At 40.2% G+C, this 17,952-nt stretch overlaps 1 protein-coding gene across 5 annotated transcripts in view; it reads right to left on the reverse strand.

The window, feature by feature from the left end:
• Positions 1-17,952, reverse strand: part of LOC127445909 (CMP-N-acetylneuraminate-beta-1,4-galactoside alpha-2,3-sialyltransferase-like) — a 78,717-nt gene that overhangs the window by 15,539 nt on the left and 45,226 nt on the right. For all 5 annotated transcript variants that reach the window (XR_007898065.1, XR_007898066.1, XM_051706386.1 and 2 more), the window contains one exon: positions 17,730-17,916. Coding sequence is in view for 3 of the 5 variants with exons in the window: in XM_051706386.1 (XP_051562346.1) it covers positions 17,730-17,916 (187 nt within the window). In the remaining 2 variants the exon portion in view is untranslated. The remainder of the gene's footprint in view (positions 1-17,729; positions 17,917-17,952) is intronic.

A 17,952-nucleotide genomic window follows, 5' to 3' on the forward strand; every position in this document is an offset into this window, starting at 1 on the left:
GTCTTTACTAATACGTTTTGGTTTAACTACGCATTGATTACGCCTCTCATCCACACTGGGACGTTTTAAAACACTCTCCATTGCTGCATACTTTCTAATGGAGAAACTGAAAACAGGACTTTCCGCAAAAAACCAACCAAACAAAAAAAAAAAAACAGATAAGGGTGGATGTCGCCTAAGGAAGTATTTTGGCATATGGAATATTTGCAAAATATTCACAATGATTTTGCTGGTGATTCACAATGATTCACAATTAAGCATCATTGTGAATATTGCAACGATTTTAATACACTTCTTATATGGCCATTACGTTTCCTAAAGACTGTGCCATGAGACTAGTTTTCACGATCATTCCTTTCTTGTGACTTGTGAGTAAATAGCGTTAAATGTTTTAATAGCCTCATTACCTTACAATTCATTATTACTTCACTTTTAGGTTAATTCATTTAGCAACTGTTGTGCCAGTTTCAACCTTGTATTCCTTGCCTGTATTCTACAACTGAAAACATTGAAAGAGAACTGTCACAAACTCTTCTTTTTCCATATAGCAAAACATTATGGGTAATATTAGCCCAAACAGCATGCAAAAATGGATACTTCAAAATTTCAACTCAAATAAATGTTTAATTTCCCTTTATTTATTTATATGGCAAATCGTTGTGTAATAAGCAGGATAATGTACAGTCGGTTGGTCATTACAGAAAAATAAATGCCTTCAGGGTGATAAAAGACATGTAGTATGGATAGTATGCTACATGTATGTATTAGAAATGCACCAATATATAATTTTTTGACCAATTTTTAAAAAACCTATAGGCATAAAATACGCTGGCTACCACCCCTGAAGTTCGCTAGTTCGCTAGTTCGAATCCAGGGTGTGCTGAGTGACTCCAGCCAGGTCTCCTAAGCAACCAAATTGGCCTGGTTGCTAGGGAGGGTAGAGTCACATGGGGTAACCTCCTCATGGTCGCTATAATGTGGTTTGTTCTCGGTGGGGCGCATGGTGAATTGAGCGTGGCTGCCGCGGTGGATGGCGTGAAGCCTCAACACGCGCTATGTCTCCGTGGCAACGCGCTCAACAAGCCACGTGATAAGATGCGCGGGTTGACTGTCTCAGACGCGGAGGCAACTGGGATTCGTCCTCGGCCACCCGGACTGAGGCGAATCACTATGCGACCACGAGGACTTAGAGCGCATTGGGAATTGGGCATTCCAAATTGGGAGAAAAAGGGGAAAAATCCAAAAAAAAAATAAAAATAAAAAATAAAATAAAACATATAGGCAGCTACCAACATTATGCCACTTACCTTATTTTGTCATCAGATTACTGTTTTATTTTGTAATTATGTTTATAAATGTACAAAGAGGTTCAAAAGCTTTTTTATTGTTCTAACACTCAATAATTTCCACTGAACATGGGTTGGATCTGTTAAACATGTCAGGCCAAAATTTTAAAGAGAGCCACAACAGAAGATAAATAGAAGATAAAAAGATACAAAAATAACTACGTACGATAACATGATGATTAATATTTAAAAAAAAAAAAAAAGTATTATTTTATACTTCTAAACAGTTTTGTGCATCTGATTTTGCAGTTCAAAACAACAGAACTCACATTTTACATGTATGTACTGTATATGATGGAACATTACAAATTCACACTATGCATATGTTGGGTAATTCCACGGAAATGTTAACCACATCATGGAAAAATAAAAAGATTTAATGAAAGGAACAAAACCCCCTTTTAAATTCTGTATTATAGTATAATGGATAATGGACAATGCAATCCAAACTGCAAGAGGGCACCGCTTGCTCACACAGCGCAGAATGAAGTGTTGAATGCAGAAATAAAACCTTTTATGATTTAGTTACCGCGCGTGGCCATATGGCGATTTCAATCTTAATTCAATTAATCATGCAGCATTAATGGATAGCGTACCAATATTTCAGAAGTCAAAGTCTGCTGGTTTCAAAGTGTTTTGGATGGTTTCCCTCATCATGTAGCTCATAGGTAAGTGCTGCTTTCACAACTATCACGTCCATTTTTCCACATTAACTTGAGAACCAGAAAGAATAAAAATTAAATATTACATGTTAGGAGTGCCAAACCTTCTACATATTTTGGCTATTATTATTTCTGGATTGTGCATTTAAATTCACAGAGTTTTTACAAAGTAAATAACATTTTATGCTGGTAAGTCCCTGACAAACTTGAATGGCAAGCTCTGTTCTGAGATGCTGAGTATTCAGAACAGTGTGCACTGAAGCAGAGGTAAATAGTACAGCAGCAATATGTTGTTCAGTGTTGAACTCAGCAGCTTGCTTGAAGAGGGTGAGTCACAAACACAGGTGGAAAATGTGACGTGGATCAGGCAGAGAGATATAAACACAATACCTTGTGCCATAAGAGGAGAGGGGCCATTTAAAAGCCCTTTGAAAAACAAGAAGGGCAAACAAAACCTCAAAGAAAAGGAAGCCCCTGTATCATTCACCCTGCGGCGGGATCTGCCTCCTGCATCGCAAATGGCCTTTGTGTGCAGAGTTTCTCTGATATCTGTCGCTGAACTGCTTTAAATAGATCAACGGGTAAAAAAACAGCCAACTAATGATTATGAACTCTGAACTCTGGCTGATGTGTGTCCGCTTGATGCAGCTGACAGTGCTGTCTACATTACTCATTGTGCCGTATTACACACATGGTCACTCAACACTGCCGTAGCAACGAGCAGCAAACTAATCTCACAGCAGTGTTTCCCACACCACCATCTACAGCGCCACGGCAAAACACACTGTTTTCTACTTCGAGCACTTTTAGCACTGTGGACTTCTAGGAAGTAAAACATAAGTTAAAACATTTTTCACACTCTCACAGATAATGTTTTTTTATTTTTATGAAAGTCATAAAATTCCATTTCCAGTGCATCTCAAATTCTGTACTGTGTTTAATAGAATTATGTGATGGAAATTAAATTTTTTATGTTTTTGAAATAAAATGGCTGGATCTTTTGCTTTGCTAAGACCAATTTCATAGCTAACATTTTATGTATCATAAATACACACAATTAAATAATATGTTTGCATTTTTTGCATAATATGGCCAAATTACAACTTGACTTGAATTGACACCCAATAAAATCAAGTGATATTTACCTTGAACTTTCTTCAAACGATAAAGACTTCATCAAAGTCACAAGTATAGAAAAACACAATGTGCTTCAGCTAACAACACACAAACAATTATAATCTTGCATGTCTTTATTGAACACATCACAATTAAACATTCACAATGCTGTGGAAAAAGTAAGTGAACCCTTGGATTTAATAACTGGTCGATCCTCCTTTGGCAGCAATAACCTCAACCAAGTGTTTCTGGTAGCTGCGGATTAGACCCGCACAACAATCAGAAGGAATTTTGTACCATTCTTCCTTACAGAACTGCTTCAACTCAGCCATGTTCTTAGGATGTCTGGTGTGAACGGCTCTCTTGAGGTCATTCCACAGCATCTCTATTGGGTTAAGGTCTGAGCTCTGACTGGGACACTCCTAAAGGTGGATTTTCTTTTTTTGAAGCCATTCTGTAGTGGATTTACTTTGATGTTTAGGGTCATTGTCCTGCTGCATCACCTACTGTAACTTCTACTGAACTTCAGCTGGCACACAGACCCTAACATTATCCTATAAGACAGGGGTCGGGAACCTTTTTTTTCACTAAGGAGCCAGTTTTTTATTTTTGGTTGATGCATTTTTTCGGAAGAGCCATAGCACAAACGAATAATTTACTATTTCCAAAACAACGTTTTTCAATAAAATAAAATGTTATATTGCCCATAGACTACTCAAAAACACAAAAACAAACAAATATGCAAAAATTAATAGGTAACATGTTGCAGTATGGAATTGAATACATGTGTTTGTGTGGGTCTCCATTAAATTAATTCATTTTACAATTGTTCATGAAAAATTTAACTTCCCTTTTGGGCTGGGCAATATGTAAAAAATATTTTAACGATAATCGCCTTTAAAATATCGCGATATCCTATTATATAGTCAACCCCCCTGCCAAGGGTCGTGAATATTTTTGATTTATTGATTTTGCTTTCAAATTTGTATTAATTTATTTATTGAAACATGAAAACTTAAGACATTTCTAAATTCAAATTGCACTTTAAGCGTAACGAAAAAGCAATTAAAATAACAAAGTGATTAAAAAAATCTTATATATAACCACCTCTTCAAATCCAAACATTTACCATCTCCAACGACTCCATTTGCCATCACGCAAGCATCTGTCAATGTCAAAATTACTAATAGCCTACAGATTAAGAACTAAAGACAATCATAAATGTAAAGACAATAATAATCAAAATAAATAAGCCTAATAAATTCCCTTGTGTTCCCAAAATAATGCTGCCAAATGTGTTCTTTTCGAATTTGTGTTTGTATTGCGTTTTGGTAATACAGTTAATGCTGCCTAAAGAAAATAAAATAGAACTCAATTTTAGGTTCAAAATAACTGCTCCGTGGAAATAAAGCGAAACTCACAGCACTTCACGAGATGATCTGCAATAATTTGCAGCATTCCCATAGACAACATTATTCTTGCAAACAGTTTTAAGACGAATGAAACAGAGAAAAAGGAGTGATAACTCTTTACATGCACTTGTTCCACGAGACAAGGTCATGCTGCACGTCTCTGAACAAACAGCGAATCAGACACTGGCATTGGTGGCTTTTCTTTTGTCTGTTCTTAAAATATAATAAAGTGTGTTTCTTCAAGCACATGTCTTTTTGACTAACAGTATTTCTTGTCATATGTCACTCTGAGACATCTTACAGATCACCAACCTGTTGCGGGTAGATGAGCAAAATTACCCACGCATGAGATACCTGCATTTGAACGAGGAGCTCGCGAACTGGATTGAGCCTTGTCGCATTTTGCATGTGGCGGGTGCTATTTCACACCCTGGGCAGATATAAAAAAACAACGAACATTCATAAAATCGCTCGTAGAAAATAATTAAAAAATTAACAGCTAAGATCAATAGTTATTGGGAAAAGAGGCCCAGAACTCTATGAATGTGCGTATCTTGGAGAAGCGCTTTTATCGCACTTGTGAATAACAGAGCTCACTGCGCACACATATCAAATCAGACGCACATTGGTGGCTTTTCATTTGACTGTTCTTCAAAATATAATCATGTTTCGTCAAACGCACGTCTTTGTGTCTAATTTCTTGTAATATATCACTCCGAGAAGTCTTACAGGTCGCCTTCCACAGTGGCTGGTACATCAGTAAAATACTCCGCATGAAATATCCGCATTTGGCAGGTGTTCATTTCAAACCTTGTTCACCAGGAGTAGGCTGTACGACAAATTTGGGAGAAAGGCAGTCAAAACAGTGTCACTGACTTCAGGCTTTGCAATCGCCCCTACACTTTCTGCAGGAAAATTATCTCTAGAAAGTTTTAAAAATCATGTGTTGGTGAATGGTGAGACACCCTGCGAGCCACTTGATTTTTAACAAGGAGCCACTTGTGGCTCGTGAGCCATAGGTTCCTGACCCCTGCTGTAGGATATCGTGATAAACTTGGGAATTCATTTTTCCCTCAATGATGGCAAGCGGTCCAGGCCCCGAAGCAGCAAAGTAGCCCCAAATCATGATGCTCCCTCCACCGTACTTCATTGTTGGGTTGATGTTTTCATGTTGGTATGTGGTGCCCTTATTACACCATACGTAGTGCTGCATATTCTTCCCAAATAATTCAACCTTAGTTCCATCAGTCCACAAAACATTTTACCAGTAGCGTTGTGAAGTGTCAAGGTGGTCTTTGGAAAACTTCAGGTGCGCAGCAATGTTTTTTTGGAAAGCAGCGGCTTCCTTTGTGGTGCCCTGCCATGGACACCAAACCTGTTTAATGTTTTCTGTAGGGTAGACTCATGAAAAGAGATGTTAACCAGTTCCAATGATTCCTTCATGTCTTTAGCTGTCACTCTAGGGTACTTCATTGAGCATTCTGCAGATTACCCTTTACGACCCCTTCTAGGGAGAGTAGCCACAGTATTAAATCTTCTCCATTTATACACAATTTATTGAACTGTGGACAGATGAATATCTAAGCTCTACGAGATAACTTCTTAACTCTTTCCAGTTTTATGCAAAGCAACAATTCTTCATCATAGGTCTTCTGAGGCTTTTTTGCAAGGCATGGTCCACATCAGCAGATGCTTCTTGTGAATAGCACACTCAAAATGTTTGAGTGCTTTTTATAAGTCAAAGTAGCTCTAACCCACACCTCCAATTTCATTTCATTAATTGGATGCCAGGTTTGCCAACTCCTGACTCTAATTACCTTTTGTTGACGTCATTAGTCTAGGGGTTCACATATTTTTTCCAATCTACTCTGTAAATGTTTGAATGATGTATTCAATGTGTACAAGAACAATACAATAAATTGTGTGTTATTAGTTAAAACAGATTGTGTTTGTTCATTATTGTTACTTAGATAAAGATCAAACCAGATTTTAAGACAAGAGTATACATAAATCCAGGTAATTCCACATACTTTTTCTTGCCACTGTATTGTGCAAATTACAAAAGACCAATGGAAATGAACTAGAAACAAGTGAGTAAAACACCACAATATTACAGTCACAATATACAAAACAAAGTATTGCAGTATTGCTCTGCTGATTTCCACCCCTAGTTTGAATCAGTGTAGCAAATTTGTCAAATAATGGACACTCTGAAGAATGTGAACCGCAAGGCGTTACTTTTGGTTTTATCCAACCCACTGCAAAAACACAATTCTTTAGGAAACACCAGCAAATACACACTCTAGGTCACATACTTTTCCTGATGGGTAATCTTCAAACCCTCTAGTTCTTAGCCTCCAAACTTCCCTTTCTTTGGTTAAAAGGGTTCCTGACACATTTTTGTGTGATGATGCTGGCCTGTAACCTGTGGGCGTGGAGCGGGCCCTGTGTTACCCTGCACTTGAGAGGGGCGCTGGAAGTGATTACAGCTCATACACAACAATAGTCACTCTCAGACTCTGTTACACTCTGGAGTTGCGGGTCGCAGACTTTATCGCAATATCCATCAGTTTCCACTCTGCTGACACACACTGCTGCATTCATAAACCACTGCTGATCTGTGGTTGAGAGCACTGACCTCGACCCTGACCTCCACTCCTCTGTCTCCTCATGTCTGAATCACCAGCCTCAAGCACACTTGACGCTAATTCACATCATTGTGTTTGAATATGTAAGAAGAACGTGTACAACAAAGCATTAAATGATTCACAGACGTGGGCTCTGTTACTAATTCTAGTGAGCGGCCTTCCTAGGCCACATTTTAAGGCATCATAGGCATATTCCGGACATGAAGGCTGTTCCAAATAGTAGGCAGCGAAATTACATTGCGTTAAAAGAAATACCTCATTTTGGCCAAGGCAGTGTCGCATGTATCCTTCACAGATAAAGCAAACCAAGAATGCACTGCAGCATACAAAATTTCTCATCCAAGATTGCAGGCAGATTTGAGGGAAATGGTAATTACAGATATACTGAAAAGCACCAATACCAACAGTTACTAATTTACCAAATATTTGTGTGTGCTGTTTTTGTGCTTATTAGAGTATCAAGTCATTAGCTTAGCAATAACGTAATGTCAGACTTTACTGGAATCAAATAAGAGCAAGTTAAGTCTGTCGTAAGTTTGACTAAGCTAAGTGAGTGACTGTTAACGGTGTTACTAATTAAATCGGTCACTAATTAGCTTTCATTTGTTGCCTACGATGATAACTGCTTATGTAAAAAATAGTTTAGAATAGGGCAGATTTCCTGATTTGATTAGATTCCGATTCAAACGCTATCGATTTGATTCAGATTAATTTGGTTATATTTAAGTTAAAATGACCATTTTGCTTACATATGAAAGAAATTCAGCTAATTCTGTTAATTATACAGGAGCCCTTCTTACTTGGTACATTAATAAAATAATAATATTAAATAATAAAAAAAGTTATTTTTAGTTTTTTGTCATTTTGGTCAAATTTTAGCTTTTTTTTAAATGTACAAATTCCAAGTATTCCATCAATAAATGTGATGTCTTGAAACTGCATATTATTTACACTGATGAGACAAAACATTATGTCCACTCACAGGTAAAGCGAATAACGCTGATCCTATCCTAACAAGGCCACGTCAAGGTCTGGGTAGATTAGATAGTAAGCGATCAATCAGTTCTCATAGTCTAAGTGTTGAATGCTCAGGGCGTGCTGAGTGACTCCAGTCAGGTTTCCTAAGCAACCAATTGGCCCGATTGCTAGGGTGGGTAGAGTCACGCTGGGTTAACCTCCTCGTGGTCGCTATAATGTGGTTCTCGCTCTCGGTGGGGCACGTGGTGAGTTGTGCGTGGATGCCATGGAGAATAGCGTGAAGCCTCCACACACGCTAGATCTCTGTGGTAACGCGCTCAACAAGCCACATGATAAGATACACAGATTAACTGTCTCAGATGTGGAGGCAACTGAGATTCGTCCTCCACCACCCGGATTGAGGCGAGTCACTACGCCACCACGAGGACCTAGAGCGCATTGGGAATTGGGCATGCCAAATTGGGGAGAAAAGGGGAGAAAATCCAAAAAATAATGCAGGAGAAATGGGCAAGAGTGTTATGGCCAGACGACTGGGTCAGAGCATCTCTGAAACAGCAAGGCTTGTGGGGTGCTCCCGGTCACCAGTAGTGAGTACCTACCGACAGTGGTCCGAGGAGGGGCAAACCGGCAACAGGGTGTTGGGTGCACAAGGCTCATCGATGCGCAAGGGGAACGAAGGGTATCCCGTCTGGTCTGAACTGACAGAAGGTCTACTGTGGCACAAGTCAAAGAAATGCACCTTGCTGTGTATGGGGCTGCGTAGCCGCAGACCGGTTAGAGTGCCCATGATGACCCCTGTTCTCCGATGAAAGTGCCTACAATGGGCATGTGAGCATCGGAACTGGACCTTGGAGCTGTGGAAGAAGGTCACCTTGTCCAAAGAGTCCCATTTCTTTTACATCACGTGGATGGCCATGTGCGCATGCGCCATTTACCTGGGGAAGTGATGGCACCAGGATGCACTGTGGGAAGACGACAAGCCGGTGAAGGGAGTGTGATGCTCTGGTCAAAGTTCTGCTGGGAAACCCTGGGTCTGGCTGTTCATTTGGAAGTCAATTTGACACAACATCTTTGCAGACCAGGTACACCCCTTCATAGCAATGGCATTCCCTGATGGCAGTGACCTCTTGCCACACTGCACACATTGTTCGGGAATTGTTTGAGGAACATGATGAAGAGTTCAAGGTGTTGCCCTGGCCTCCAAATTCCCCAGATCTTAATCCGATTGAACATCTGTGGGATGTACTGTACCAACAAGTCCAATCCACGGTGGCTCCACCTCGCAACTTACAGGACTTGAAGGATCTGCTGCTAATGTCTTGGTGCCAGATCCCACAGGACACCTTCAGGGGTCTTGAAGAGTCCATGCCTCGGCAGGTCGGCGCTGTTTTGGCAACACACGGAGGACCAATAGCATATTAGGCAGGTGGTCATAATGTTTTGACTCATCGGTGTATATATATTGTTACATGTTTGTTTACAAGCATAATTTGTACTATTTCAAAGTATTTACACTGATATGTATAACAACAGCTAAAACTTTACTTTCTCTTTAAGAATAGCGGCAGTTCAGCGTGTCTCACAGAAGTGTTTCGGATCAGCGTGTATTAATGAGAGTCGTACGGCTTCTTTAGAGCATCCGTGCTATGTGTGATAAGAATGAAATGTTTTTTAGTTGTTTACTTTGATCAACAACTGACTGTTAAGAACAGAAAGGGTATTAAAAGAGACATTATTCAATGACTAATAAATTGCGTGAATCTCATCTTTGGACACACATTTCACAGAATAAGTAAAAAAAAAAAAATTATTCTCAACACGCAGTGAAAGGATCTCGCTGCTGAACTTCTCCACTACTTGCCAGTGGCTAATCATAGACATTTTCATTCACGTAATACAAAATTTGGTCACATATGTGAGTGATTTAATAGCATTGTAGAAGGATGTGCATAGAGATCGATGTTGGGATTTTAGGAATCGATACTGGGATTGTTCAAATGATTGTTCATCATGATTAATCACAAAATATATATATATATATATATATATATATTTTTTTTTTTACCCAGCCCTAGTTTGGAACAGGATTTGACTTCAGAAAAGAAGGCTGCACTAAATGGTTTAACTGCATTTTCAAATGAGTGTGTTTTAAAAAGATGATATGAAACCCTGCCAATACATTCTCTAAACTCTCATGTCACAGTGTGTAAAGTGATCTCGTGAAAAGAACTAACACTAGGATCAAGTTGACAGGTGATCCCTAAAATCCCTTATGTTCAGAGTCCATACAGTGACACCAGAACCCTTGTGGTAACATCAGAACCCTTCTACTACTGCTGCTGCTCATTCAGGCACATCAGTTCATCACCATCAGTTCAAAATGCACCTTATTTTCATACTAACTCCATATAAAGCCTCGGAAAACACATTTTGTAGCTTTTGGATGAACCCATTGATTCTCAGTGTGATAATGCACAGTAAATATAGGAATGCATTTATTAATGTTATTGAATAGAACCGTATTGTACAGTGATAAAATAAAATATAATTTAAGTTAAGCAAAATGACCCACAGACGTGTTAATGTTGAAAGTTATTCAAAATAACTAACATGTTTTTTCAACTTTTGAGGGAATATTGTCCAAAATCCCACATATGTGGACATCATGTTTATCAGTGCGCTGATGTGTGAAAAATGTATGAATTTGTTAAAGCGCCATATCAAACGAAACTAGAGATGCTACTCTTTACACCCAAACAGGTTTCAATGAAAAAACGTAAAGTTTCTTACCACAGGCACTTTTATTGGCTCTGGCCCGTAAAAGCACTTCACAGATATCGACGCTATGCTGTTGTGTCAAGTGAGTCGGTCCGCCAGACGTTTAACTCCTTGAATGACAGTCTAGAGTCTTGTGAACAGTATTCAGTCGGTTTAAATTAATTTACATTATGTGTTGCGTATAGCGAAGCCAAAATACAACATCCACGCATGTGGACGCAGGGTCGCACAAGGTTAAATTAAATTCCATTAGTCACCCGCCTTATGTGAGGCATCAAGCAAATAGCACTGACTTTTGTGAATTAGGCACATTTTTTAATAAGCCTCATTTGCAATTTAATTTAATTGCACAAGACGCATCATTATACCAGAGTAAATAGTTCCTAGTTAAGGTGGATTGTGGGTGGTTAGTGAATAAGACTAAGGTTTCTGTGTTGAAAATCTACCCCTCTTCTCTTCTCATTTACCCAGAGCAGCTAGAAACGACTCATTACACCAACAGTGGAAACAACAGCAACCAGTTTATTGACCGCTCACCCACCTGCTCATGTTTACCTTTCTGTACAGCCGCTTTAGAAGCTCATTTCAAAGAGACAAAGAGGAGACAAAAGCATAGGGACAGCTACAACAGCTGACATGACCAAAACCTCCTCAGCAGACCTTTGGCTGGGTTAATATCTCACATATGGTGGCATTAGTCTAAACAGACTGCAAACGCAATGATGATTTAGCTGTTTTGACGCATCATTTACGACAAGATATCTTGGCCGCTCTTTTGCTTTCAGAAGACATAGCTGCCATTTAATTCTGAATCAACAGAGATGAAAGTAATAAGCGTATTTCAAAGTCTAAGAATCGCACGGCAAGATTACCGCCAATAAACAGACACGAAGGAAAAACATCTACTTTACCTTCGACCTCTCAATTATTCTCATCAGTATTCCTGTTTGAATGTTTTGAATGGAAGGATTTTTACTAGACAGTTCAGCTTGAAATCCGCACACTTCAAAACCTTCACCGCAAAAACACGTTCCAGTTAATTTCATGTGTAATTTAGACTTGTGATTGTAGCATGCAGGAGGAAGGGTCAATGATGGATAATGCTTGCTAAGTGGAAGAGACGTTCAAACTGAAAACAATTATCTGAAAAATTTATTTTGTTGGTCTAAGCTGTGGAGTTTTTTGAAGTCTGTTTATCATTATGCAAAATTACAAGTAAATTCTACTTAAATTGGTTAATTTATTGTTCAGTTTGTTCTGTAAATCACTCTTACAGGCGTAAAAGGTAATGGATCTACTTATAACGCACGCTATGGCATGCTGTAAGACTGAAAAGATCCATCTTCAAACTCATGCCTACATAAAACACTCCAGAACTAATGGCCGATGGGATCCCATGGCAGTCTTTTCCGTACCTGCAGTCCTCTCTTGGTCTTAATAGCTTTGGCGATGGGAATTCTAATGGAGTTGGATATAGAAGGTGGAAGGCACGCTATCTCTGGCAGGTGTTTTTTAAAATAAGAAAGAGTCAGTAAAGCTGTTGCCTATGGGGAATAGAGCTGTATTAAGTCTTTCAATAGACACAGTGATGAATCTGAGCCACGAGCCTTATCAGGATACAGTGCAACACTAAATTGATCTCTCACACTAAAGACGGTCTCTCCAGAAGATGTTTGTGGGCTTTGTGCAACTCCTTTTGAATGAATCTCTAGTCGGATTGGCTGTCAGCATAAAGTCTGGTCCACATTGCAGCTTATTCTAGCCACAAAGTGCACACTTAGGTTTAGGTGCAGGTTTATCTGAAATAAATTATACAACAATAGGCCGGTGAGGACAAATAAATATTTAATTGCACAGTAGTCTCCCCAAACTGTTGTACAGAAAATACAGAACAAAATGTGTAGATCATGGACTCAAACTCGATATTCTAGATAACTAGATAACATGATACCTCAGCTTGAGCTTCCCTCTTGCTTGTGAAATGGCCAGGGTGTGTGACGTTGGGTTTTAGGGCAATGTTGCGGGGCTATTGGCCCAATGGTGGGAACGCAGATCGATTTTGGTCTCGTGGCTTGAGGTCTGAGGCTATTGGCCCCGGCTGGCCAATCGACAGCCTGGCTCGCACTGGCCCAATAGTGGAAAAGCGGCTATTGACAATAAGGGCGTGCCTTATGCCTCGACTGCCGGCGGGTCCTCCCCGCCTTCCTCGACCTGGGAGGAGACAGGAGGGGAAAAAAACAACAACACAAAATGGCGAGGGAAAGGCCAACACGGAGCGACAGAGAGAGAGAGAGAGAGAGAAAGAAACTCACCGGTTCTCTGATGCGCCGTCGCGTGGTCCTCGATCACTACTCCACCCTCTCAGGCGGACTGCAACCGCTCCTCCCCGGGCGGACCGGAGTCAGACCTCCGACCCCCAGCGGACAGAACGCCCCTCCGCGTTCCCGGCGTCCCGTGGGGACTCTCCTCCGCCCCTGGCAGCGGCCCTACCACTCCAGGTGGTCGGGGAGTCGCTTCCCTCCTCCCCCCGCGGACGGTGGTCTTCTCTTGACCCCTCCGCGTTCCCGGGGGATGGCAGGGCACTCCTCCGCCCCCGGCAGCGGCTCCCTCGCTCCAGGCGGTCGGGAAGTCCCGTCCCCACTTGCCTCGCAGACACCGGCCGTTCACCGCGTCCGGGTGGTCGGGCTACTCTGTCCCCCGTCAGACGGCAGCGGCGCTCCCCTGGGTGGACGGCAGTGTCGAGGATCCTGCGACGGGAATCCCTCCTCCTTCCCGGGTTTCGGCACCAGTGTAAGGGGGTTTAGAGGAAAGGAGGAGGCGAGAACCGGCTTGACAACTTAAATAATAATTTATTAACCAAAAACACAACCAAAACACACAACTGAAAACACATAGTACAGCTGCCTGCAATTCTCTCTCTCTTGAACTGTCGTCCCCGGCCGCCTTTATCCCTCGCGCGCCCCATCAGGCTGATTGGGGACCGGGTGTGTCTCATTCCAGCCCGGCCCCGCCCTCCTCGGCTCTACACTCCTAAATTGAAATAATGTGGAAACATGCCCTGTCAGCACATCGTGTCTCCAACTTCATATCTTGTGAAAATTAATCTCAATTAATGCACGATTATTAATACAAGATATTATATATATATATATATATATAAGTCACACAATAATTATAGACATTGAACGTTTATTTATATAACCTTTATTCATTGTTAAGTTCATGTTGATTTTGATGGACGGTGTCCCTAGGGAAAAGGAAAAAGTCTGTTTTTATTTTATACCAGACATTTATGACCAACAATTGCTGATGATCTGCTGTCGATAAATTACCTGAGCTCATACATTTTTCACTGTATTTTGAATTGTCCATGGTAATACAACCGTACATGTTATTTATCTGGGCATACTGTAGTACCTAATGTCTACCTGCTACTGAATGCATCAAACAAACTCTTGAGTTTATCTCAAAGATTGGATGCCACACTAGATCCTCCTAAAAAGCGCTCATTTTATCAGCCTCTTTCAGCACAAAGCAGTCAGTCAGTGAATGGACTGTGGGTCCATATGAGTATAGACTCCTACGAAACTGACTTTACCTGCAATTTGTCTCTAAGAGGATCCAAAGAAGACAGTTCCTTGAGCAGAAACTCCAGTTACATGCAAGTGACTTTTATTACAGTGTAGCAATTTGAGCATCCAAATAATGCAGAACTGTCCTTGAGCTGACTGAACCAGCTTTCATCATGAGAGAAGGTCCTCTATCAAAAGAGAGGCCAGATGTGAGTGCCATTTTCATTAGCATTCTGGAGATAACACACAGAAAGAGCCCAAACCCAGGAGATAAGAAGCCCATCCTCTGGGCCAGAACACACAACTAAGCTCCTGTCAATCACCTGAGGGAAACGTTAAGTCACACAAAGACATCGGCCACACACAGCTGCATATAAATGACATAAGAAACACAAAATAAAAGTGGTTAAAAACCTCTGCTACATATTTAATTAATTGTTTTTTGTAAATTGTGTTCTCTCATTGTCAGAATGAGAGGAAACTCACAATCTGTGGCCGTACCCAAATGTGTTTATGACATACAGAGAACCCAAGAAAGTGTGTGGACACTAAGCCTACTAAAATGGATGAATTTATTTGCACTATATAGCAAAATATCAAATAGGCATTCAATACTGAGTATTAGTAGTAAAGTTTATGTACAATCTTTCTAGATAGATCGAAAGAGCCATTGCTACAGCCATGCACATTAACTTTGGCTATTGTGTTTCATCTTGCACTGCTTTTTGAGCATCCCACTACGTGCATTGACTAGAAGGCGGCGTTTCAAGTAAAAAAATAATCCAACTTATAAAAAAAATCCCTAAGAAAGGTGTCCGTTTGGGGTCAGGTGAACCCAAAAGAAGCCTAATTATATAGGCTTACCTTATAACCAATAAGTTGATTAGTCGTTCAGGCAACCCATCAACTAGGCAATTTTGAAAACTTGTAGTTTTGCAATTTAAAGTGGTGTCTGCAAACACTTCTTTATGCTTGACACATGCACAGTGCACTGTTTAAGAGGAAGCAGGGAAGTGTAATCGAGCTTCTTTCATGAATGCGCCAAGGAGACTAGAAATCCAAGATTTGTAGTTAAAAAGGGGTTTTTGGGAGCCTGGGTAGCTCAGCGAGTATTGACGCTGCCTACCACCACTGGAGTCGCGAGTTCAAATCCAGGGCCTGCTGAATGACTCCAGCCAGGTCTCCTAAGCAACCAAATTGGCCCGGTTGCTAGGGTGGGTAGAGTCACATGGGGTAACCTCCTCGTGGTTGCTATAATGTGGTTCTCGCTCTCGGTGGGGCGCGTGGTGAGTTGTGCGTGGATGCCGCGGAGAATAGCGTGAAGCCTCCACACACGCTATGTCTCTGCGGTAACGCGCTCAACAAGCCACGTGATAAGATGCGTGGATTGACGGTCTCAGATGCGGAGGCAACTGAGATTCGTCCTCCACCACCCGGATTGAACGAATCACTACGCCACCACGAGGACTTTGGGCATTCCAAATTGCGGAGAAAAGGGGAGAAAATAATAAATAAAAAAGGATCCGTTGATCCGTTTCCTACCCCAAAACGATCGTCTCGCTTCAGAAGACATGGATTAAACCACTCAAGTCGTATGGATTAATTTAATCCTACTTTCATGTGCGTTTTGGAGCTTGAACATTTTGATCCCCATTGACTTGCATTGAACAGAAAAAAATACAAATCATCTCCTTCACAATATCTTTGTGTTTGTGGCGGCATAAGGGAGAGTATACGATGGGAGAGTATATTTTTGGTTGAATTATTCTTTTAAAGGTATAGTTGACCCAAAAATGAAAATTCTCTCATCATTTACTCACCCTCATGCCATCACAGATGTGTATGACTTTCTTTCTTCAGCAGAACACAAACAAAGATTTTTAGAAGAATATCTCAGCTCTGTAGGTCCATACAATGCAAGTAAATGGGGACCAAAATTTTAAGGTCCAAAAGGGACATGAAGGCAGCATAAAAGTAATCCGTACGACGGTTTAATCCATGTCTTCTGAAGAGATATGATAGGTGTGGGTGAGAAACAGATCAATATTTATGTCCTTTTTCGCTATCAATCTCCACTTTCAATTTGTTTTTGGCAATTTGCATTCTTTGTGCATATCAGAGAATTTACAGTAAAAAAAGGACTTAAATATTGTTGTTTCTCATCTATCATATCGTTTTATTTTAGATTTAACCTACTGGAGTCTTAAGGATTATTTTAGTGCTGCCTTTATGTGCATTTTGGAGCTTCAAAGTTCTGGCCACCATTTACTTGCATTGTATGGGCCTACAGAGCTGAAATATTCTTCTAAAAATCTTTATTTGTGTTCAGCAGAAGAAAGAAAGTCATACACATTTGGGATGGCATGAGGGTCAATAAATTATGAGAGAATGTTTATTTTTGGGTGAACTATTCTTTTAAGTTAGTAGCATTACTACTTTGTTAACTACTCCCCATCACTGGTGAACACTATATCTATTGTTTTATCATTTCAAACCTAATAAACTTCTTTTGATGAATGTTTTGCTTGAAAAATGTGCTTGGGATATCTTTTTGTATATATATATATATATATATATATATATATATATATATATATATATTAGTATGCTATTGTATGGAAAACAGAGACCAAGGTCTAAAATCCACACGTCATGTCCCAATGTCCTTCCTTCCCACTCTTCCCAAACTTTCTTGTATCTCTCCACTGCTCATACATGAAAATAAAATAAATATAAAATGCTATTTAATATAAAACTAATGTAACAAATGCAAAAGTCAGCTTTGCTGACTAAAATCTCTTCACAGACTGCGAACGCTCATCCCATGTTTCGAAGAACGAACGCTACAAAAGTTAAAAGGAATTCAAACCATAAGATTTTTCAAGAGTATCCATTTAACTCATCTTCAATACCATTGTTCAGAGCACACACCATGCTGCCCCCTACTGGTGCATGTATCAGCTGTCAACATTTGATGATCCATTTTTTAATCTTAATAGTTTCTGCTTTTCTGTGTTGATTATGAAGTAAAAATCTGTGAAATTATTTAAGCATGGTGAAATGTATCAAAAAGAGCTGAGAGTAATACACTCTCATATAAATAGCCAAAAGCATAATCAAATTAGCATGCATAGGGAATCTAACACAATTTCTGTGTGATTCTACCTGCTTATAAAGGTATGAGAGCATGTTGTTGCATGAACAGCAAATGTCTTACCAGTCTCTCCTTGAACACCATGTGATGGAGCCATTTGAAGTCCATCAGTTTGAAGGCAGAGAGGACAAAAAGCGAGTCCTTCTCGTAGCGCTCTGGTTTCTGGATGGCTCCTTCAGGGTATGTGATACGCATGGTCGTCTTTGAGCCCACGTCCTTCTCAAACCCACTGACTGGAGCCTCATTCAGTCTAAACCCAGCGGATAACATGAAATCAAAATGTACC

Source organism: Myxocyprinus asiaticus, chromosome 9 (genome assembly GCF_019703515.2).
Source record: "Myxocyprinus asiaticus isolate MX2 ecotype Aquarium Trade chromosome 9, UBuf_Myxa_2, whole genome shotgun sequence".
Lineage (NCBI taxonomy): Eukaryota > Metazoa > Chordata > Actinopteri > Cypriniformes > Catostomidae > Myxocyprinus > Myxocyprinus asiaticus.